At 41.4% G+C, this 23,146-nt stretch overlaps 1 protein-coding gene across 1 annotated transcript in view; it reads right to left on the minus strand.

Annotated features, from left to right (window-relative positions):
- The window catches only part of SLC28A2 (solute carrier family 28 member 2), a 42,829-nt gene that overhangs the window by 11,431 nt on the left and 8,252 nt on the right, over nt 1-23,146 (minus strand). The window contains exons 4-15 of the mRNA XM_007116726.3: nt 10,548-10,639; nt 9,281-9,464; nt 7,022-7,163; nt 6,278-6,391; nt 5,852-5,929; nt 5,318-5,398; nt 4,799-4,879; nt 3,298-3,423; nt 3,085-3,215; nt 2,485-2,653; nt 2,109-2,306; nt 1,435-1,516 (exon numbers count right to left, since the gene is read on the minus strand). Coding sequence (XP_007116788.1) covers nt 1,435-1,516; nt 2,109-2,306; nt 2,485-2,653; nt 3,085-3,215; nt 3,298-3,423; nt 4,799-4,879; nt 5,318-5,398; nt 5,852-5,929; nt 6,278-6,391; nt 7,022-7,163; nt 9,281-9,464; nt 10,548-10,639 — 1,478 coding nt within the window. The remainder of the gene's footprint in view (nt 1-1,434; nt 1,517-2,108; nt 2,307-2,484; nt 2,654-3,084; nt 3,216-3,297; nt 3,424-4,798; nt 4,880-5,317; nt 5,399-5,851; nt 5,930-6,277; nt 6,392-7,021; nt 7,164-9,280; nt 9,465-10,547; nt 10,640-23,146) is intronic.

The raw sequence follows: 23,146 nt of genomic DNA on the forward strand, positions 1-23,146 counted from the left end.
GGTTCTGTGAACATTCCCAAGATATATCTGAATTAAGCAAAGCCCTGGGTTGCTCCAGACAGGTGCAAATGCCTTGGGTGTTCACTAGTTGAAATCTGCATTCTTAACCTGGACAGAATTAGACAGACTATTTTGAGCCAGAGAAATAAGGAGGACAACATTCACCTAAGCCTTAGTCACATGATGCATATCCCACTACTGGATGACAAGCTCACAATCAGATTGTAATCAGGCAACAGAATTAGAATACAGGGACTTCCCTGGGGGCGCAGTGCTTAAGAATCCGCCTGCCAATGCAGGGGACACAGGTTCGAACCCTGGTCCGGGAAGATCCCACATGCCGTGGAGCAACTAAGCCTGTGCACCACAACTACTGAACCTGAGCTCTAGAGCCCGCAAGCCACAACTACTGAAGCCTGCGCGCCTAGAGCCCACGCTCAGCAACAAAGAGAAGCCACCAAAAGGAGAAGCCCACACACTACAACGAAGAGTAGCCCCCACTCACTGCAACTAGAGAAAGCCTGTGCGCGGCAACGAAGACCCAACACAGTCAAAAATAAATAAATAAATATTTTTTAAAAAAGAATTAGAATACAGACAAGTGTTTAACAGAAGGGAAAAAGATAAACTGAAAGGAAATTGTTTTACCTTTAAATTGTTCGATCAGCTACCAAGTAATTCAACTTAATGATTCTAGCCCAGAATGTGAGTGCCATAAAAAATGGACACACTGAGCTGTATTTTTCTTACACTCTGTTTCTCACTTGGATCTTCCAAACTCTTGGAATCCCCTGCCTTCAAGGACAATTCCACTTTCCTCATATTATTTCCTCCAGCCATCACCATTCAGCAAGATTTTCAGCAATCTAATTGTATCTATGTATGCTTCACATACTCACTCCTCCCACACCTGGTGACTTGTAGCTTTTAATCCAACACTTCACACCATTTGCTCTAATTATCTATCTGCCTTATGTGTCTGCTGCTTTTATTTGTCCTTTGATTCCTTGCAATGCCTGATTCTGTAAAGTTACAACTGGTGAGCAGAATAATTTCAGAAAGTACCTTCACTACTGAATAAAAAACAAAATACGTTTACTTTACTTATATATGCACTATGTCCATTTAATGGCAAAATAAAAATAATAGCATTATAGTCTTCCTCATAGGGAAAATAAAAATAAAATTGGTCTTTTGGGCCTCCATTTGAAAGGGAAAAAAATGACAGAAGTTGAGATTGCAAACCCAGCCTGGGCTTCATGCATAGCCAGGTAGCATGATTACCTTAACTCCAAATTAACTGCCACCTGAGAGGCCCATTTCACATCAGCTTCTCTATCTGGTCTCAACTCATATTGAAGCACCAGGACTGCCCACTACAGATGCTGGGAACTGGCTGGCATATTGGGTAGCTGGGAAAATGAATTAACTCACTCAAGCCTCCCAGTGTGATTCCTATGGAACTAAGATTGGCAAATCCACAGAGTGAAAATGTTGTAATGATTTCGGCTCTCACCTAGGGAAAGCAAAAATAAATAAGTAAACTCAGTCCTATGTGCACAGTCGTATAATCATGATAGATGTTCCAGAGTACTTAGAACCCCCAATCTTGTGTGTGCTGCTCTAAGGAATATGGAAAGGATGCTCAGAAAATAACTGCTTCATGAGTTATTATAGGGATAATGATATGGAACCACCATGGCCTCTTTACCCAATGCTCTTCTTGTTGAAGCCTATGAATTAGGAGAAGGCCTAGGAATGAGGATGATTGAGAGAAAAGAGATAGAGGGAGAGAAAAAAGGAGCTCAGTTTAAAGCAATTTAAACTTATAAATGAAGAAGGAGACCTTAGACTATCGGAAATAGTATCCTCCTTGGACTGCCCCAACTGTAAAGGCTCAGTAATTACATTCTAGAGAGAAGTTGGCTCAGAGTGTAGGGGACTAGCACACTGACCTCAGGGCAGCTCAGGCACCGAAGCTAAGCATACTGTTACTCTTGCTTTGTGGTCAGGCCTGGGACCCCGGAAAGGGATCTGTGGGTGTTAAACTTTAGTGTAACACTTGTTGTCTGCCTGGACTGTTTATGCTTTTCTAGATTGTCACTTACAGAAATCCACTGTTTCTCGCCTCCAATCCACTCTTCCACTCCAGAGAGACGTTTGTTTTTGTACTGAGACAGTTGCTGATAGGCCACAAACTCATTCGTGAAGAACTTGATCCCCACCATCTCAGCCACCATCGGACAGTCTGCCCACTCGACACCCATCATGAAAACCACGGGCCTTAGGATATAGGAGCAGATGACCTGGGCGAGAGAAAGAGACAGTCAGGAGACAAAGACTTCTCTGGAGCCTTGACTCAGTCTCTTCCACCCTTCTCCTCTCCATGCTCCCTCAGTGCACTGTGGGTCAGGAGGACATGCACAATTAAAGGACTACTTAAACACACCCCAGAGGGACAGCCCAACAAATGGAATCCTTTACCTGAAAAGTGAGTCCCTGTATGTCTACCAGTTCCCCTAGCCAGGAGAGGGCAGCATTGATGAAGGCCAACACGGCCAAAAAAGCAATCAGGTTGGCTGCTACGTTAGCAGCAAGGCCTATGGCATCTGTGGCTCCATTGCTGGCAGCTTCCAGAACATTCTTCTCCTTCCTGTGGTTATTGGGCATAGGGGAAGAATACTGTGTCTCGAGTAATCTCGGCTCCTCAGAGAAGAGCTGTCCCAGTGTCCCAGCAGTGCAGGAGTGCAACAGGAGAGTGCAAGAACAGCTTGAGAGGTGATGGGGGTTCCTAGTGACCCTTTTTGTGGAAATTACACTGAAGCAGTATCAGATTTAATCTCCATGAAATGGTACTGACACAAAGGACAGAGGATAATAGCATGCAGAAGAGAGAGGCAGGTGGGAGGGTTAAACCAAAGAAAAAAATCAACATGATTAGCTAAAGGCAGAGGTAGACAAAAGGGGATATGGAATCATATTGTTCCTTCTCCAGGAGACTTGAAGCCTCTGCCACCATAGCACCACTCTTGACTCTGCACCTGACCTCACCATCTCCCAAATTATATGCCTCATTGGACTCACCCACGGGGCAATTTTACCCCCTCCTTATTCTTGAACTTGGACTCCTCCACTTCTGGATATACCAGCTTTGACAAAGCAAGAGCAGAAGGGGCAGCCATCACAGAGGCAGAAATCAAGGATGACGCATCAATCTGTAAGGCCAGACTTAGGAATGAGTGTCTACAGAACCCAGACTTGGGCTCACCCAGGAGTGATCAAACAGACTATGCTTACCCCAAAGGATATGAAGGCTCCCAAGACAGTGCCTGAGATGGTGGCAAACCCTCCAGTCATCACTGCATGGACTTCTGAAAGTGTCATGTCTGCAAGGTATGGACGGATGAGCAGAGGTGCCTCTGTCTATAAAAAAGGAGAAGAGAGTCAGATTCAAGAAGGTGCAGCTCCCCATCCCAGAGTGCCCGCCCCAGCTCCGGGCACACATCCCTCCAGTGTGGGTACTCTTCCAAAACTAAGCTCTGCTCTTAGGCTCTCCCAGTGTCTGGCTCACCCCCTCTGGCACCTAATCATATCCTGGCTAGCACTCTTCCTATGTGTTTTCATATCAGTTTGTCTCATCTATTTAAAATTTAGAATGCTATAGAAGACAAACACTATATTTCTTTTGTATGTTCTCAATGTCTAAAACTATATACTCAGGAATTCCCTGGTAGTCCAGTGGTTGGGACTCCGCACTTTCACTGCCAAGGGCTGGGATTCGATCCTTGGTTGGGGAACTAGGATCCCACAAGCCACGTGGCGTGGCCCAAACAAACAAACAAAAACTATATACTTAGTGAATGACTTTAGTATAGTGTACTTACTGAGTACATATTAATTGCTTAAAAGGTACTCATTAAATGAATTGCAAATAGATGACTGAAGCCCAATGTTGATGAAAGAATCAAAAGAAATAATGTTTGTGAAAATGGTATGAAATTATGAAGACCCAACTATGTAAAATATATCTAGCATTGACCTAAGAAATACTTATTATTTAATGAGTGACAACTATGTGCCTAGTGCTATATGATATGCTAGGGACATTCCTATGAATAAGCCAAGTTCCTACTCTTAGGACTTTATAGTCTAGCAGAGGAAACTAAGCTGATTATGGAGAATTTCAGCAAAATGCAGCATGCTATGGTAGAAGTGTACAGAAGCATTCTGAGAACATTTCAAATGCCATTAATCAGCCTAGGGCCTTAGGAGAGAAAGACCTCAATACTAATTCCTTGTCAGTTTGACAAGCCATTGTCCCTAACATTGAGTTGATCAGTCAGTAGCATATATTGAACACCTACTCCATACAGACAAATGTATCAAACAAGTATTATGGGGACAAGCTTTGGTGTTAGCCCTGAGCGAGGCAAGCTATTGTCTCCTTAGAGACCCTGGAAAACAAAGGTCACAGGAAGAAACCAGAATATGGAGGAAACATCTTTCATAGCCCCTGAAGGGGGATGACTTGGACCAGGCCATTTCCTTAAATTCCTGTGTAAGAAGTTGGATCTGTGGTTAAGTATGTCCCCATTACATACACCCAAATAAGTATTATTAGGTATGAAAGGTGAAAGCAATGAGCTGAGTTCCAAGTTTTCTTTCATCAGAGTGACTGGCTGCCCATACAGTCTTCATCTATTTGACTTTTCAAAAGGAAAGCATACATTTCTCAAATTGTTTTCTGCCATAGTCTCTGTTCCCCAGAAAAAAGATCAGAAGGCCTCAGGGTGCTTACCATACCCACAAAGATGTTTCCTGCCACAGCCAGGGTCTCTGTGGCAGTGGTGCCCATGGTGATTTGCAAAAACCAGGCAATCTAAAGGGATGCAAAGATCCAAACCATTAACATTAGCAGAAATCTTGGGGTGTATCCATCAAAACTCCTCCTCCATTATGTTGGTAAGGAAACTAAGGCCTAGAGAAGAAGAGGGACAAGGCCGAGACCACAAACCAAGTTACAAACAGAGCCTGGACCAGAACTCAGGACTCTTGGCTTCCAGAAAAAGTAGATTAAAACTCAGTATGAAATGGCAGTTCAGCCCATTTTTTCTCCCTGCTCTGCCCCTCAGCCTGCCTAGGGCCTGGTCCTGACCACCTGATATCAGGCACGCTTGAAAGTTTGCTTTTCACATTGGTTCTAATGCTCTAGATCTGACATATGATCATTTTCTCCCAAAGTAAGTGCCATCTTCATGCCTCTTGATAGATCACAAGACAAAGGCCCACCTCCTGACTGTGCAGGAGGATGACTCACCTTCTGAACTACCCACTGCACAAAGCCCAGGTAGTAAAGAATGGACATCACACATCCAAAGAAAAGGATGATCGGTAAGGCCTATAATGAGAATGATGGGGCAACCAGTGAGATACTACACTGAATGTGCAACTGTGTGCCATAAGAAGACTGTGTTTCAGGTCTCCAAGTTAAGTTCTTAGCATCCCAAGCACAACTGATACAGTATAGATACTCTGGATATTTAAACACAAGCTAGTCTAGGAATAAATTTTAAATGTATTGCAAATCTATTATGCCGTCAATACTAAGCCACAAGGAGATGTTTTCTGAGCCTTGTTCTCCCACCCCTATTTCATTCCAATTTCAGTATGACAATGATCAAAGGGCAAGAGATTAATGCTGCTTCCTATATGGATAAGATCAAATCCTCTTCTTAGGGTCAAATTGGTATATAGACTGGCTGATCTCTTGGACACACATCTTCATCATCTCGCTTTATCCCCCTCACCCTCACTGCCACTGACCATCATTCTTGCTCATGCAACATATGACCTGAAAAGCGAAGATATCCTTGACCAGCATATCCCCAAAAACAAAACTGGAGCCAGCCACAGTATAGTTGAGAAAAATCTGAAAGAAAAAAATGAGAGACAGAACAAGAGTGAAGCCAGAAATGACACAGGGAAGATAGGATCAGCCTCATGTATGATGAGGACCTACTGCTGCTACTGAGGTTGGCCTCCCTTTGACAGCATGGGAAGCAGCCTAAGTCACTATGAGCTACTCATTGAATGACAGAGGACTCAGCAGTTCCATTCTCTTTATTTGTATGCTTAGTTGTACCCCAGTATACTCTCTCCTTCCCCACTAGATCACCCACCACCATCACTAACAAGACACAGCCTGATCTCCTCATGCTTTCCCCCAGTCTCCTTTCTCTAGGGTTCTAAAAGAGCTCTCATATTCAATTTCTCATACCTGAATCTGCTTTCCCAGCCATTGAAATGCATTAAATCCAGGATCAGTTCTGATGACCAAGATCCCAAAGACAAACTGAAGACCTAGGCCCCAAAGCACTGCCCTCCAGGACACCTGGGACCAATAAGAACGTTATTCTAATGTGAGCTCTAAACCCGACTTGTTCATTACCTGGCTGGGGTTTTAAACATGGGTACGTGTACTCTGGAACCAACCTAGCATGTTAACAGTAAATCTGGGGTGAGATGGAACAGGGAGCAGGGGGAAATAGGGCAGTAGTATATAAAGAGCCACATACGTCTATGTGGTTTTCAAAACTATGTCTACAGGTTAGACCTCACACACAGACACACGCACACATACATATAAAAGCATCATAAACCAATACTTTAATATTACTATGTGCAATGCAAGCTAATTCTCTATTGTATTCTATTTTCTTTCTTTCCTTCTTTATTTTTTGTTTTGTTTGTTTTTTCTTTAACACTGGCCTGGGTCCACAAAATTGATATCAAGACTCATTAACAGATCACAACCTACAGTTTGAAAATAAATGGTCTAGGGCCTGTGAGAACTTTAAACTTCACTTAGGAGCAAAATTGTCAAAGGGGCCAATTCCAGAGATTGTTAAGAACTTAGTTCTATGCCTTTGTAATCAATACTTGGCTCATGCACTTTGTAATTAGTAACACATGGTCCTTGGCTAGGTATTACTACACCCACCCTGCAATACCCAAAACTCACTGCACTGTGGTGTTTGGAGCAGGCAAAGAGGATGAGGGTGAACATGCAGATTCCTGCGAAGGAGATCAGCTGCTCTGGCCTTTGGGCTGTGTCTAGAGCCAGCCACAGGATAAGGCCAACCAAGGAGACTCCCACAAACACACTGGAGAGGGAATTTCAAGACCATGTCATCAAATCAGTGAGTGAATAAGAAATTATTAACTTTACCTCTAAATAATAGAAATTCACCACAAGGATAAATGAAACAACTCAATAGATTAGACACAGAGACATATCTTTAGAATCATTCATATGGTGGTTTCCCAGTTACCCTCTCCCCTCCCCTCAACTCTTTTACTCACAGAATGAAGCTGAAAGAGTCCAATCTGAGGACATAAATCTCATGACCTCCTTTTCTTCAAGTTATCATAACAGTAAGATGTGATATAAAGACTTATTCTTTAAGAATGTTCTAATGCATAACCAAAATATTTAAAAAAGAAGGAGGAAAAGTCCTCCCATGGATCTCCACCCACTTTCCAACCCCTCCAAGGGCAAGAGTAAAGGCTAAGCCACAAATCAACTATTTAATGCCCTGTGGTCCCTTGACGTACCAAACATGCTTGATCAATACATAAACTAGTCTCCTCATGTCTGAGTGTTGGAGTCATTTCAGTTCAAGGGAAAAGAATTAGAAGGTGAATCACATATGAAAAGAAAAGAAAACAAAAAGAGCACATTGTCCGTTGAGATGTCATAGGAACAACGATGACGACGACAGAAGGGATTACAGGTCAGGGTTGAATTTTGCAGCTGTTCTCACTGTGAACTCAAAGTGAATTAAATCTGGCTTCCATGGATAACTAATAAGAACGTGCTATATAAAAAATTTAAAAATAAAATTAAAAAAATAAAGTAACATAAAAAATAAATAAATAATTCTGGCTTCCAGAATCCATCCTGTTAATGAAGAAAGTCCTTTCGCTCTCTCCCTCCAGTGTCAAATAAATCAATGATCCAAAATTTAGGCTGTAGTCTGGTGTGTTTCTCCAAATGATCACTGTTGCAAACATCCTGAACAGCTATTTTCTGTGCATCCATTGGACAAAAGGCATAAAAGTGGAACATATAGAGAGTCTGAAAGTTATCCTCTCACCCCAGGCATCTGATCAAAGGACACGTGCATGCCACAGTTAGCTAGATGAGGTGCAGCTGCTGTGTAGCATCCAGCTCAGTATACACTGAACAGTGAGTTTGCTCGTTAAACTCTAGGGAATTATAAGACACCAGTGAGTGCAGGAAGTCTGGAGGACTAGAGGGAAAAAAAGCACAAAAAGTATCTGGGAACTAAGGGAGAAACACATGACCACCAAATCAATTTGATAGTTTAATGCTGCTATAAGCCTCTTTGCTTTGATTTCTTCATTGAAGAGGAGTATGGTTTTTCTCATTTCTGATACCAGCCCTGACAATAAACAGACTGAAACTCTTCTCTGAAATGGAACCCCTCCTGCCCCCTAGCAATATTGAGACATGAGGCTATAAGAAACTGGACTAAGTTCAGTGTTCAGAGGCCTGCTGCTATTTGCTCACTGAGCCTTGGTTTTTTTTGGGTTTTTTTTTAACATCTTTATTGGAGTATAATTACTTTAAAATGGTGTGTTAGTTTCTTCTTTATAACAAAGTGAATCAGTTATACATATACCTATATCCCCATATATCTTCCCTCTTGTGTCTCCCTCCCTATCCCACCCTTCTAGGTGGTCACAGAGCACAGAGCTGATCTCCCTGTGCTATGTGGCTGCTTCCCACTAGCTATCTGTTTTACATTTGGTAGTGTATATATGTCCATGCCACTCTCTCACTTTGTCCCAGCTTACCCTTCCCCCTCCCTGTGTCCTCAAGTCCAATCTCTAGTAGGTCTGCATCTTTATTTAGATTCCAGCTCTACTTACAATAGCCAGGACATGGAAGCAACCTAAGTGTCCATCGACAGATGAATGGATAAAGAAGATATAGCACCTATATACAATGTAATATTACTCAGCCATAAAAAGAAACGAAATTGAGTTATTTGTAGTGAGGTGGATGGACCTGGAGTCCGTCATACAGAGTGAAGTAAGTCAGAAAGAGAAAAACAAATACCATATGAGCCTTGGTTTTGTAAAGGATAGGGGAGGGTCTGAGAGACAGCTCAGAAACCATCAAAGGAGGAAAAGGGTAATGGATTGGGGTTTAAGACAAGTTGTGGGATGAGGGATATTGAGATTCTTATCTTACCGTTTCATCCAAAGCTTCAGGCAGGAGTTTTCAAGGGGCTTCAGACATCTCATTAATTTTTCACCAAAGAACCTTTTCAGAAAGCGGTGAACCAGGACTAAAAGCACCAAACAGGTGAGGACGAACAAGGCCAGTGCCCTATGGAAATTCAAGATGCAAGCTGCCAGGAAGTAGGCAGCATAAGCTAAAAAGAGAAAGTACAGAGTAAGGATCAGCAAGGCAGAGCCCCCTAGGACCAAATGAAGAATGTCTGGGACTTAAGGCAGGTAAAACCCTCCAGCGACCTTACCACCCAGCCCTGTCAGACTGAGATGCAATTCTCAAGGCCAGGATAGATGGCTAACTGTTTTCTTGGGGTATCCCAAGGAGGAACCAACTTAGTTTGAATGTTGCATATTTTCACGTGTCCCTAATAAAATCTCATTCCCTTCTATTTTATCTGATATTCTCTTTCTGTCCCTGGAAGTGGATTTGACCAGCACCTACCTTTATACTCTCAAAAAGTCATCTTTTCTCAAAACTGTACAAACCCAGTCATTTTAACCTTTCCTCTTCAGCAGAGCCATGTAAACAAGGCTACTACTAGGAGGTACAGCCATATGGTTCTCATTCCATGGCCCCTTGACTCACCCCAAAATATAATTTTTGTTCTCACTACCCCAGCTGCCTCTAATATTCACATCAAAGTCCCATATGTCACTGATGGTATATTTTAAATAAAGGCTTGCTACCTATTTTTTTTTTTTTTGGTCATGCCCCGTGGCTTGCAGGATCTTAGTTCCCCAATCAGGGATCGAACCCGGGCCCCAACATTGAAAGCACTGAGTCCTAACCACTGGACCGCCAGGGAATTCCCAAGAGGTTTGCTATCTTTTAAAAATATTTTATATCATTGATCTTACCAGTAAACCAGCAAATAAGTAACATACTACAGGCTTCTTTCACAGACTTCAAGAACTATGCCCCTCATCTAATCAAGATACTAAAAAAGAGACAAGCCCAGATTCTCTGACATATTTAAGTCTATCAATCAAATAGTACATTTTGAAAAATAGCTTATTCTCAGAAGTGCAACTTATTTACTTATTCCTAGAAGTGCAACTCTATTAATTACAGCTCACCTACAAGTAATTAAGATCTATACATCATATAGCCCTTTAGATCAACTTGTGAATAAAGTTGCTTTCCATCTAATAATAGTCTTGACACAAGGTCACATTTCTAAAACAACTGTGTCTCTCACTTCCGTGGATCCTCAATAACTTACCCAAACACAACAGGCTCAGCAGGATCTTCTTGAATAAGGCAGCATGTGTCTTACAGAAACTTCTTGCCCTGATGAAAGGCTGTAGGTTCCTCCTGATGAGAATCCAAAAGTTAAGATCCAAAAATTATTCCATCCTGTTTATATCAATTCCCAGAACTTAGATTGCCTGGCCTGAGGAAGAGTTTTCTCTTAATGAAATTCATCCTGGGGAAGTTAGGTAGTGTTCTAGCGATGCCAAAAAGGCCAGGTCAACCTTGCCAATGGGCAGCGGGTCAGAACACTCCTACCCAACCTGGACTAGCAATATCCTCAGTAATTTTCTACCACAGAAGGGAACACTGGTCACTTCAGGGATAGACTACTGGGACCTACTCCTTCCTGTTCCCTAGGGACGAGGGATTGCTCAGCTTCCAGATTCAGAAAAGGGCCTATTCTTCTGAGAGAAAATAAAAATCACATAAACCCATAACCCTGAACAGTCAATCAGATATGCATTGACAGACTGGATGGAAAACACTACCACCCTCAAGAATCCCTGGGTGAGAGGGCCTGAGAGAAGGTGCCCAGCAAGTAGAACTTTTCAAGTTTAATTTATCATGCATTTATATAGTGCTTTCTATGTGCTGAACTCTTTCTAAGAAGTTTAAAAGTACTAACTCATTGACTCCTAATAAGAACTCTTGAGGTGGCTACTATTATCATTCCCATTTTACAGATGTGGAAACTAGAAAACAGAGAAGTACCTTTCCCAAGGTCATGGAAGTTGTAAGGAGCATAGACAGAATGTAAACTCAGGCAGTCTGGCTTCAGAATCTGAGCTCTTAACCATCTTCCTTTGCTGCATCTTACCTAGGCCCCAGGCTCACCTGTCTCTGCCACTTTTAAATGTCCTCAGCACAATGAAGTCATATGAACAAAAAGCTCTAATTTCCCAACTCTTAGAAGCTCCAAAGAAGATGAGCCCAGCAAGAAGGTCCCAGTTGGCCATCATGCTGAGGCAGGACAGATTAGCCAAGGCTGGGACCAACCACTAGCTCCAAATACCCTGGGAACTTAGCTCACAGATTTCCATGGCTCTTTCTCCATTGTTACCTCTCCCATCTAACACACTCCCTCTTCTTTATACAAAGCCTTCCTTTCCACTCCTCTCTCCTTCTCCTTATTTCTCCTTTCTTCAGGGAGTCCAACCCTGTGTTAGTTGAGTAGAGTGTGTATTATCAGATATAGGTGATCTGAGAAAGGAGAAAACATTCTTTATCACCACCTGACATCAATTCAAGAGGACACTTTAGGATCTCAAGAACTCTGCTACCTTTCCATGCTTAATAGAGAAAGTAGTGAGTAAAAACCATTGCTTAGAGGTGTCAGTGTACCTGAAGGATGTCAATATCTTTGGAATATCATTTGCAAAGTATATCAAGGAACTAATGTAATTTCAATCCTAGACTTTCCATGTGTGCCAGATATCTTTGGTTTGCTCCTCCAGATCCACTCTCCATCTTGCTCTGTGCCCTGGGATTCTAACCCATGTGGACTGCATCAGTGGGATTACATAACCCTCTGGATTATCTAGTTGGGTTCTACCAAGAGGATCCAAAAGGAGATCAGAGTGTATGAAAAGACTGAGGTCAACATATTGAAGTCTTCTTTATCTGACTCTCCTTCTGGGTTCTCTTATATCTTGTCCCTTGCCTAGGGATAGTAACTGTTCATTGCTTCTTGCCTCAGGTTCTTGCACTATTGTTTCTTGTGATTCCACTACATCTTGCACACATCCCTGTAATGGTCTCTCTGTAAATAAACCCTTCTCTAATTATCCTAATTTAAGTATTCCATCTGTTCCTGTTAGGACCCAAACTGATTAGGTGAAGCTGATTTAAAATCATACCTAATCAAATGCCAGTTCAGCAAAGCCATTGCAAAATTAGAGGGGACACTCACTAGTCCAGGAAAAATATAAACCACATACCTAGAAAAGATTTCTGCCATTACTTCATGACCACATTCAACCATTCCCTGGGAACTAAAGATCAATGGGTACTACCAGAAGTCAGTGAAGAACACTCATTTCTGCAAAACCCATGAACAACCTGATCAATTTCCAACCCATATCAATTTACAACTGGACCTCTGCTTTAAAAAATTAAAATTTAAAAAAAATCATACAGGACATTCCAAGGAAAAGAGAATATATGTTCTCAGACCCTTTTAAACCAACTGAGAAGCAGTGCATAGAGGTATGTGCACGGGTATTCATGGTCCTGGCATCCTGCTTGGCCTAGGATCTTGCTAATACAACCAAGCTCTTTATATAATGGTTCAGTTTGAGAGTTAGTAACTGTGTTATACTCAGAAGCTGAATTGAGAAAAAAAAATCTGTCTGGTAGATGGTGACACTTGATATCTTGTCCATAACTTACTGTGATGTCTGTACCCACTCATAAATTCTCCAGGTATGTATGTGGAAGGCTTTCCAGATATGGACTAATAATAACGCTCTCACTTACATGCTTACTGCCTGCAGCCTCAAGTGACAGCATGGTAGGTTGTGGTAGCTGAACATAGCATTAGTGGTCACTATAGGTCAGGCCTAGCAGCAAGGGTGTTCATGCATTTTCTCAGTGGCCCTTTCCACAAGTTGTGGAAACTCCCCCAACTAAGGGAGACAAAGCTATGGACATTCCCAGGGTCTGGGATACTATCTTTTAGCAGTTAGAATGGAAGGTGTAGATAGCTTTCAAAAAATCCATCTCCTGTGACTGTTGACAGTGGGGCCCTGGGTGAATCCTTGCTCGCCCTGGCTTGAAGTAAGAACTAGAAGAAAGAAAATGAGTCAACCCAGTACCAAATGACGGTCTGAGTAAAGGGCAAGGGCCTCCAGGTAGAAATGACTGGAATCTTTTCAAGGTGTCCAAAGTTTTCATTTGATGATAGCATAAGAAGAACTGGTCAGTGGGTACTGTACTGGGTACCACTTTGCCAGATTCAAAGGTGTGTATAAAACTGGTTTAAAACTGGATGGGCAAGGGTTGCTGGATAGTGTTGTAGAGGAGCTCAAGAACAGTTACAAAAAGTGTCTAAGGGAGAATGGTGATTGAGACGCAAAAAGCTTATTAATAAACCAAAGTGGAAAGCCAAAAAGGAGTTGGAAAACCATGGAAGGCAAGAGAAAGGCCTATCAGAGGGAGGCCAGCAAACCTACATTGGAGTCAGAGGCTCTGTGCACCAGGGTATGACCAGTTCTGAGAACCATCAGCCCAGGTAAAGTGAGAAGGGAACCTAAACCAGAACACAGCCGGGTGCTTAACTGCTGAGTTGTGATGGATGTGTTGCCTTAGAAAAGAACCCTCTCTCCACACAGGACCCAAATCTCTGCTTGATGTGCAGTACAAAGTCAGACCTTCTTCACACTAAAAGTAGAGATTCAAAGATCCACAAAAACGGGCTTCCCTGGTGGCGCAGTGGTTGCGCGTCCGCCTGCCGATGCAGGGGAACCGGGTTCGGGGGGGGCTGGGCCCGTGAGCCATGGCCGCTGAGCCTGCGCGGCCGGAGCCTGTGCCCCGCAAAAAAAAAAAAAAAAAAAAAAAAAAGATCCACAAAAACAAGAGGGACCTAGTTAGTGGGTTTTCCAACCAGCCCTTCTACCCAGCCTCAACTTCTTCCTTCCAGAACTCTTATCCCGCCAGGTTAGAGGTAGCAGGGATTCTGAAAAACAGTAGAGTCTCCCCAGGTAAGGCTCTCTCTCATTAAGGAGAGTCATGACTCTTTCCCCAATGGCCTTTGCAGGAGAGCCCTTTAGTTCCATTTTTAGCAAAACTTTCTCTAGTTTCTAGTATATGATTAATGCTCATCATGTAGTTCCTATGCTGATACAATTTGTCCCTATTTACATCTTCTTTTAACGATTTCAGTAGGAATTTGAGGACAAAGGAGCTCTGGCTCATTTAGCTGTTGAATTCAGGCTGAGGCCCTAAAGAGAAAAAAAAACAAAAACAAAAACTGGAGGGGTTGCGGGGAGGAGTTCCCAGCAAGGATGGGCTGCCTAAAGTTCTTCACTCAAGATGTGCATTGACATGCAACTTAGTCCAGCACAAGATGCCCTTCCAGACCTCCCTCCCAGTAACTTGTGCAGTTCACACCCACCCACCTATCTTGCCATCCCCATCCGTCCCTGCCAGGCTTACCATCATCCTCCCAGGAAGTTAGAACAGTTGCTCTGATAGGACAGCCAGAAGAAACAACAGCCTTAGTAGGAGCAGTTGGAGAGCTAGGAGGAAAAGTGAAAAAGAGAAATGATCTTTAAGAAGGAGAGGGCTTCCCTGGTGGCGCAGTGGTTAAGAATCCGCCTGCCAATGCAGGGGACACGGGTTCGAGCCCTGGTCCAGGAAGATCCCACATGCTGTGGAGCAACTAAGCCGGTGTGCCACAACTACTGAAGCCCACATGCCTAGATCCCATGCTCCGCAGCAAGAGAAGCCACCACAATCAGAAGCCCAAGCACCGCAATGAAGAGTAGCCCCCACTCGCCATAACTAGAGAAAGCCTGTGTGCAGCAACGAAGACCCAATGCAGCCAAAAATAAATAAATTTTAAAAAATAATAATAATTTTTTTTTAAAAGGAGGAGAGGTCAACAATATTCAGTGATGTGTAAGATCAGGTAGCATAGCAAATGAGAAGATGGCCGTGAACAGGTGACTGGTTCTGTTTGAAAGAGCCATTTAGAGGAGAGTGACTGGGTGAAAATGGAATTGCAGGGGATTGAGTGAGTGTGAGTATATATGGACTACTTTAAAAAAAAATTGCCTCTAAAGGAAAGAAAAACCAGATACTATTTAGTAAGCACTTTTTACCAGGTACTGCAAGACCTCATCAATCATCCTCCCCTAAAACCACAAGGTTAATATTATATTCACAGGCAAGGAAAGTGAGCCTGCTGGCAAAGTTAGGATTTAAACCCCAGATCTTTCCATTACTCCATGTGGCTTCTAATTAGACATGAAAGACTGGAATTCCAGAGGGAACATTCCAGAATTCCAAAGTTATAATTGCGAAGAGAGTAGAGGAGAAGGAGCAGGTAACCGTGCCTGTGAATGTCAAAGAAGCTTTCACAAAGAAGAGGACAGATGAACTGATCCTAAAGGTAAAGGGGAAGGCTCTTGCAAAGGGGATGTGTTTCAGGGAATTAGAAGAGAGGGCTGGGCTACCTCTAGAGGAGGAAAAGCATACTTGAGTGAGCCAAGCATTTTGAAAGAACAGTATGATTTACTGCCGCTGAGAAGCAGGGAGCATGTGTATGGATGGTGGGAAGAAAGCATGCAAAGAAGACAGAAGCCAGGTCATTTAGACTATGTATCATGCTTAGGAATTTCAGTTTTATCTTGTAGAAAGAGAGACCCATTTAAGAATTTAAGCAAGGTAATAACATAAGTATATATGTATTTTTTAGAAAGATCACTCTGGAGGCGGGTGGTGAGGGATGGGCTAGGGGCCAGTATGGAAGTAACTGAAGGTGCAGGGGAGGACTGATAGGAGGTGAATGGCATAAGTGTTTGTTTGTTTGTTTGTTTTTTAATTTTCAATTTAATCACAGTATGACACTAATTCCTTAATATCAGTTATCTAGTCAGAGTTCAGATTTCCCTGCTTTTCTCATAAGTGTTCTTTGTTAGTTTTGTTCTTACAGTTTGGGTTTTGAATCTAGATCTTTTTAAGGTCCATATGTTGCAGTTGGACGAAGCTTCTTTCAAGTGTCTTTCCATCTGAATGTCCTGCCATCTTTTATTTGTTGAGGAAAGTAAATTATTTGTTCTGTAGGTTTCCCTCAGGCTGCATTTTGATGATTGCATCCCTGCGGTACAATTGAACCTGTTACTCCTTCCCCCTGTATTTCCTATAAATCGTAGGTAGAGTTAGAGACCTGATCAGATCCCATTTTCAGGGAAGGGAGGAGGGTGTGCAGGACCGTGTCAGAGACGTTGCGTGCTTTTATCAGGAGGCACAGGCTGTCTCTAATTTTGAGATGTTAGCATTGATGATTGTTGCCAGGATCTCTTAATTCATTAGGAAATTCATGTTTTTATTATAAACATTTTATTCAGTTGAATCTGGATCTTTTTAAGGTCCATGTGTTGCAGTTGGATGAAGCTTCTTTCAAGTGTCTTTCCATCTGAATGTCCTGCCATCTTTTATTTGTTGAGGAAAGTAGGTTGTTTGCTCTGTAGGTTTCCCCTAGGCTGCATTTTGATGATTGCATCCCTGCGGTACAATTGAACGTGTTACTCTCTCCCCCTGTATTTCCTGTAAATTGTAGGTAGAGTTAGAGATCTGATCAGATTCCATTTTTAGCGGGGGAGGTGGGTGTGCAGCACTGTGTCAGAGACGTTGCGTGATTTTATCAGGAGGCACAGGCTGTCTCTATTTTTGAGATGTTAGCAGCATTGACGACTGATGCCAGGATCTCTTAATTCATTAGGAAATTCATGTTTTTATTATAAACATTTTATTCAGAATTATATGAACCTTGCTGAATTTTCCTCAAGAAATTGTTTTCCAGAATGATCTCCATTAGGCCACTTTATTTCATTGATCAGTTTTTCATTAAGGCATTGAATTATTTTAAATTATTTTCCATTTCCACTTTAGAAGATTTTAAAAATTCTTTTAAAACTTTGTAACAAAGGCATAGATGTTTGAGAAAGAGGATCAACATCAAGGGGAGGGAAACTGGGATGACAAATGAGGTTCCTTCCGTGAGTGACTCAGTCAGGGTGATAACATGAACCAAAATAGAAAAGACAGGAGGAGGAACAGACCTGAGGAGGAAATGTGAGTTTATTTATCTTTGTGTGCCTAGAGCCCATCCTGACTAGGGCCTGACTGAGTAGAAAAGTATCAAACCTATGCCGACAGAAATTTGGTTTTAATGTTTAATTTGAAGTGTATATGTCACACCTAGATGAAGGTGTTTGGTAAGTGGTTAGATATATAGGTCAGAAGCTTAGAACAAAGATTCAGGCTTCAGATGTGGCTTTAGGAATCAAGACATTAAGTGTAGGAGTGAGAAGAGAAGACAAATGACAGGCTCTGGAAAACAACAGACAAGAAAGAACATCCAGAGAGGTAGAAGAATGAGGAAGGGATAGTGCCATTAAAATCAATAAGTGAGTTTCCAGAAAGAAAGGGTCAGAAGGGTCATGCTGCAGATGCCCAGTGAAAGTGTGTGTACATTGGACTTGGTAAGTACGTTTTCATTGCTCACTTGAGTAAAAGATTTTCAGCAGAGCAGTGATGGTGAAAACTATATTGTACTGGGCTGAAAATTGAATGGGGAGGTGAGAAAAATGGAAATAGCAAGGAAATCCCACATTTCCAAGAAACTTGGCCATGAAGGGAAAAGATATCACAAGTTTGAGATAAGGTTGATGTTTGAGGAAAGAAACTTGAGTATATTTATAGACTGAGGGAAGGAATAGTTGAAGAGGTAGGGGAAAGAGGCCCTGTTGAAGGGGATGGAGAAGGGTGGCATTAAGAAGATGGATAAAGAGGTTGGTTTCAAACTCAGGGAGAGTAGGCCTTCTGATAAGGAGGGGAAAAGATAAGGATTCATGCAGGTGCAGGTATATTTAAGTTGGAACATATGGCAAGATAACTTAATGTTTAAACAAAAATAATAATAGTGTAGTATGGGGTTTATAACATATGTGAAAGTAAAATATATAAACATAAACAAGAGTAATATAAAGGCTGGAAGAGGACATACAGAAGTATACTATTATAAGGTTCTTATACTATATGCCAAGTATACTATTATAAGTTTCTTATACTATATGCCAAGGGGTATAACATCACTTGAAGGTAGACTTGATAAGTTGAAAATATACACTACAGGGGACTTGCCTGGTGCCCCAGTGGTTAAGACTCCATGGTTCCACTGCAGGGGGCACCAGTTCCATCCCTGGTGAGGGAACTAAGATTCCCACATGCCACAAAGGAAAGAAAGAAAGAAGGAAGAAAGGAAGGAAAGAGAGAGAGAGAGAAAGAAAGAAAGAAAATATATACTACAAAATCTAAACCAACCACTAATATAGCAGAACAAAGAGTTATACCTAATAAGCCAATAAAGGAGGTAAAATGGAATCATTTAAAAATATTCAGGGAGTTTCCTGGTAGTCCAGTGGTTAGGACTCCATGCTTTTACTGCCAAGAGCCCGGGTTCAATTCCTGGTTGGGGAACTGAGATCCTGCAAGCTGTGCGGCACAGCCAAAAAAAACTTTTTTCAATTAATCTGAAAGAAGGCATAAAAAGAGGAAAGGGTATTAAAGAGGAAAGGCATTTAAAAAAAAAACAACAATAGAAGACATCTGTGTTTATGGATCAGAAAAATTAATATTGTTAAAATGTCCATACAACCCGAAGCCATCTATAGATTCAATACAATCCCCATCAAAACTCCAATGGCATTCTTCACAGAAATAGAAAAAACAATCCAAAAATTTGTATGGGACCACAAAAGACCTCAAATAGCTGAAGCAATCCTGAAGAAAAAGAACAAATCCAGAGGTATCAAATGTCCTGATTTCAAACTATACTACAAAGCTATAGTAATAAAAACAGTATGGTACAGGCATAAAAAGACACATGGACCAATGGAATAGAATAGACAGCCCAGACTTAAAGTCCCACATATACAGTCAGGTAATATTTGACAAGGGAGCCAAGAACACCCAAGGGGGAAAAGATAGTCTCTTTAAACAAATGGTGTTGGGAAAACTGGATAAACACATAAAGAACAATGAAACTGGACCCCTATTTTATACCAATCACAAAAATTAACTCAAAATGAATCAAAAACTTAAACATAAGACCTGATACCATAAAACTCTTAGAAGAAAACACAGGGAGGAAGCTCCTTGACATTGGTCTTGGCAATACTCTTATGGATAGGAAACTGAAAGCAGAAACAACAAAAGCAAAAGTCAACAAGTGGGACTATATCAAACCTAAAAGCAGGACTTCCCTGGTGGTGCAGTGGTTAAGAATCCACCTGCCAACGCAGGGGACACGGGTTCCAGCCCTGGTCTGGGAAGATTCCACATGCCGCAGAGCAACTAAACCCGTGAGCTACAACTACTGAGCCCATGTGCCACAACTACTGAAGCCCATGCACCTAGAGCCTGTGCTCCGCAACAAGAGAAGCCACTGCAGTGAGAAGCCTGCGTACCGCAACGAAGAGTAGCCCCCGCTCACCACAACTAGAGAAAGCCCGAACGCAGCAACAAAGACACAATGCAGCCAAAAATAAAATAATTAATTAATTAATTAATTATTTTAAAAACTTAAAAGTTTCTGTACAACAAAAGAAACAATTAATGAAATAAAAGGCAAACTATGGAATGGGAGAAAATTTTTGCAAACCATGTACTGGATAAGGGGTTAATATCCAAAATATATAAAGAACTCATACAACTCAATAACAACAATGACAACAAAAGATACAATTTAAAAATGGGCAGAGGAACTGAAACCACATTTTTTCCAAAGAAGATATCCAAATGGCCAATGAGTACATGAAAAGATGCTCAACATCACTAATCATTAGGGAAATAAAAACCAAAACCACAATGAGATATCACCTCACACCTGTTTGAATGGCTATCATCAAGAGACAAGAGATAACAAGTGTAGGCCAGGATGTGGAGAAAAGGAAACACTTATACACTGTTGGTGAGAATATAAATTGGTTCAACCATTATAGAAAACAATACAGTGTTTCCTCAAAAAATTAAAAATAGATCTGCCATCTGACCCAGAATTTCCACTTCTGGTATATGCCCAAAGGAAAAGAAAATAGGGTATCAAAGAGATATATGCACTCCCATGTTTACTGCAGCATTATTCACAATAGCCAAGATATGGAAACAATCTAAGTGCCCATCAATGGATGAATATATAAAGAAGATGTGGTGTATATATATATATATGCAATGGAATATTATACAGCCATGAGAAAAAAGGACATCCTGCTATTTTCGACAACATGGATGGACCTTAAGAATATTATGCTAAATGAGGTAAGTCAGAGAAAGAAAGACAAGTACTGTATGATCTCACTTATATGTGGAATCTATAAAAAAGCCAAACTCGGGAATTCCCTGGTGGTCCAGTGGTTAGGATTCAGCACTTTCACTGCCGGGGCTCTGATTCAATCCCTGGTTGGGGAACTAAGATTCTGCAAGCCTTGTGGCATGGCCAAAAAAATAATAATAATAAAATAAATTAAAAATAAAAAAGCCAAACATTAAAAACCAGAAAGTAAATGGTTGTTACCAAGGAATGGGGTGGTGAGGGGATAGGACAGATGGTGTTAAGGGTACAAACTTTCAACAAGTAGTAAATAAGCCCTAGAGAACTGATATACAGTATAGTGAATATAGATAACAGTATTGTATTATAATCATCACACTTGCTAAGAGACTAGAACTTGATTCCAACTACTAAAAAGAAATGATCATTATGTAACATGATAAAGGTGCTAGCTATTGCTACAGTGGCAATCATAGTACAAATATAAGTATATCAAATTAACATGTTGTACACCTTATCTTTGCACAATGTTATATGTCAAATATATTTCAATTTTAAAAATTACATTTAGTTGCAATCCAGAGATGAGAGGAAGGATCTGGGTAAACAGCTGAGCTAAATTCTCATTGATTGTGAATTGGGTCTTTACTTTTTATTTTGTCTAGTTTTGTTTTGTGGAGCCAAGAGTGACAAATGAAATTATAAATGCTTCCCAAATCCTAAATTTTATCATTGAGAAAACTTTCATAAAATCAGTGGCATGGGGTGACTTTAATTGATGAGAGGAATGTAATATTGGGTAACTAGTGAAAAGACAATCTATTCCTAATGGATGACTGGGAAAATTAACAGTGGAAGAAATAAATTTAATATGTTGAGAAAAGAAAAGAGCAGTGGAGCCAAATAAAAACAAATAAATAGCTGGGACGTCCCTGGCAGTCCAGTGGTTAAGACCATGCTTCCACTGCAGTGGGTGTGGGTTCAATCCCTGGTCAGGGAACTAAGATCTACATGCCACATGGTGTAGCAAAACAAAATGAAACAAAAACATACACATACACACACATACGTGCGCGCGCGCACACACACGCACACACACACAGATAAATAGCAAGATGGTAGATTTAAATCATTAAATGTAAATGGCCTAAAAACGCCAATTAAAAAGCAGAGACTGGCAGGTTAGCTTTAAAAAGCAAGAAGGAGACTGATCTTTTTCTGAGAGAATGGAAAAAGAAAAAGAGGACAAAGACAAAGAAAATTATAAGTGATGAATGGGGGTCTTAGTAACAAAAATACTCTTCGTAGAAAGGAATGATATTGGATTATATACAGTGGAGATTGTACAGCTATTATATAGCAGTGGAGATGGGGATGGGTGAGAAAAAATGGGGTTGAGAATTTGAAAAGAATAGAAGTTTTAAAACAACTACTAAAGGTAAATAAGCAGGTGAGTCCACATGTAACAAAGTGAAGTGCCAAACCACTGAAGATGGCTCAGGCAGTCCAATTTGGCGCCAAAGTTCCACTTAATTGTTTTAAGTTGTGATGACTTTACTGGGCTCCACGTGAAGACTAGGCCTGTCTGAACAGAATTTATAGCTGAAATTCAGCAAGATTTAAAGCAATATTAATTTGGTACATGATCATTATCCTTTTTTTCCTGGTAATTGTCTTGAATGAAAAACCATTCATGTAAAAGAAAATTTTAATGATTCAACTCTTCATTTCTGGAATCAAGAACCAGAAAAGCTAATATTTAGAAGACAAGCTAGGAAAAAGTACATGACTCTTTTCCTGTAGGGCACAAGAGACCTTCTCAGGTCTACTGGCCCTTCTGTCAGCCAGACCTAAACTTAGGACAGGATGCTTCCCTGCTAAGCCAGCCCCAGGACCCTAGCATCACTGTGGGGGTGGAGGGGGGGCATAAGGGCATACGGCTGAGGGTCTGTGGGACTGAGGGGGAGAGGGATGCTCTTATGAAGCCTAGTTTCCTTTGCTTTCAGCAGGTATACCCTCTATTTTACAGAAATTCAGCCTCTCTTGCCCTAGATCCTTTAGCACATCTCTGATCCAATAGCTTCTGAGCCTCCTTTCTAAAATCTTAGTGAAAACTGGCCTTCCCACTTACCAAAGCAAATCCTCCAACTCTTGATCTCGATTCCACCTCCTTGCAACTCCTAAGGGCTTATCTGACAATTATTTTTCTCACTATCTCCATCCTCTTGTATTGTCCATTCCTTTTCTCTCTTTGACTCCCCTGGCTCCTTCTTTCAGCCACCAGATGTGCTCAAGTTCACTAGTTCTTTAAAACAAACACCCCTGACCACCATCAAACATTTTTTTTTTTTTTTTTTTTTTTTTTTGTGGTACGCGGGCCTCTCGCTGTTGTGGCCTCTCCCATCACGGAGCACAGGCTCCGGATGCACAGGCTCAGTGGCCATGGCTCACAGGCCCAGCCGCTCCACGGCATGTGGGATCTTCCCGGACCAGGGCACGAACCCGCGTCCCCT

This window comes from Physeter macrocephalus, chromosome 11 (assembly GCF_002837175.3).
Source record: "Physeter macrocephalus isolate SW-GA chromosome 11, ASM283717v5, whole genome shotgun sequence".
NCBI lineage: Eukaryota > Metazoa > Chordata > Mammalia > Artiodactyla > Physeteridae > Physeter > Physeter macrocephalus.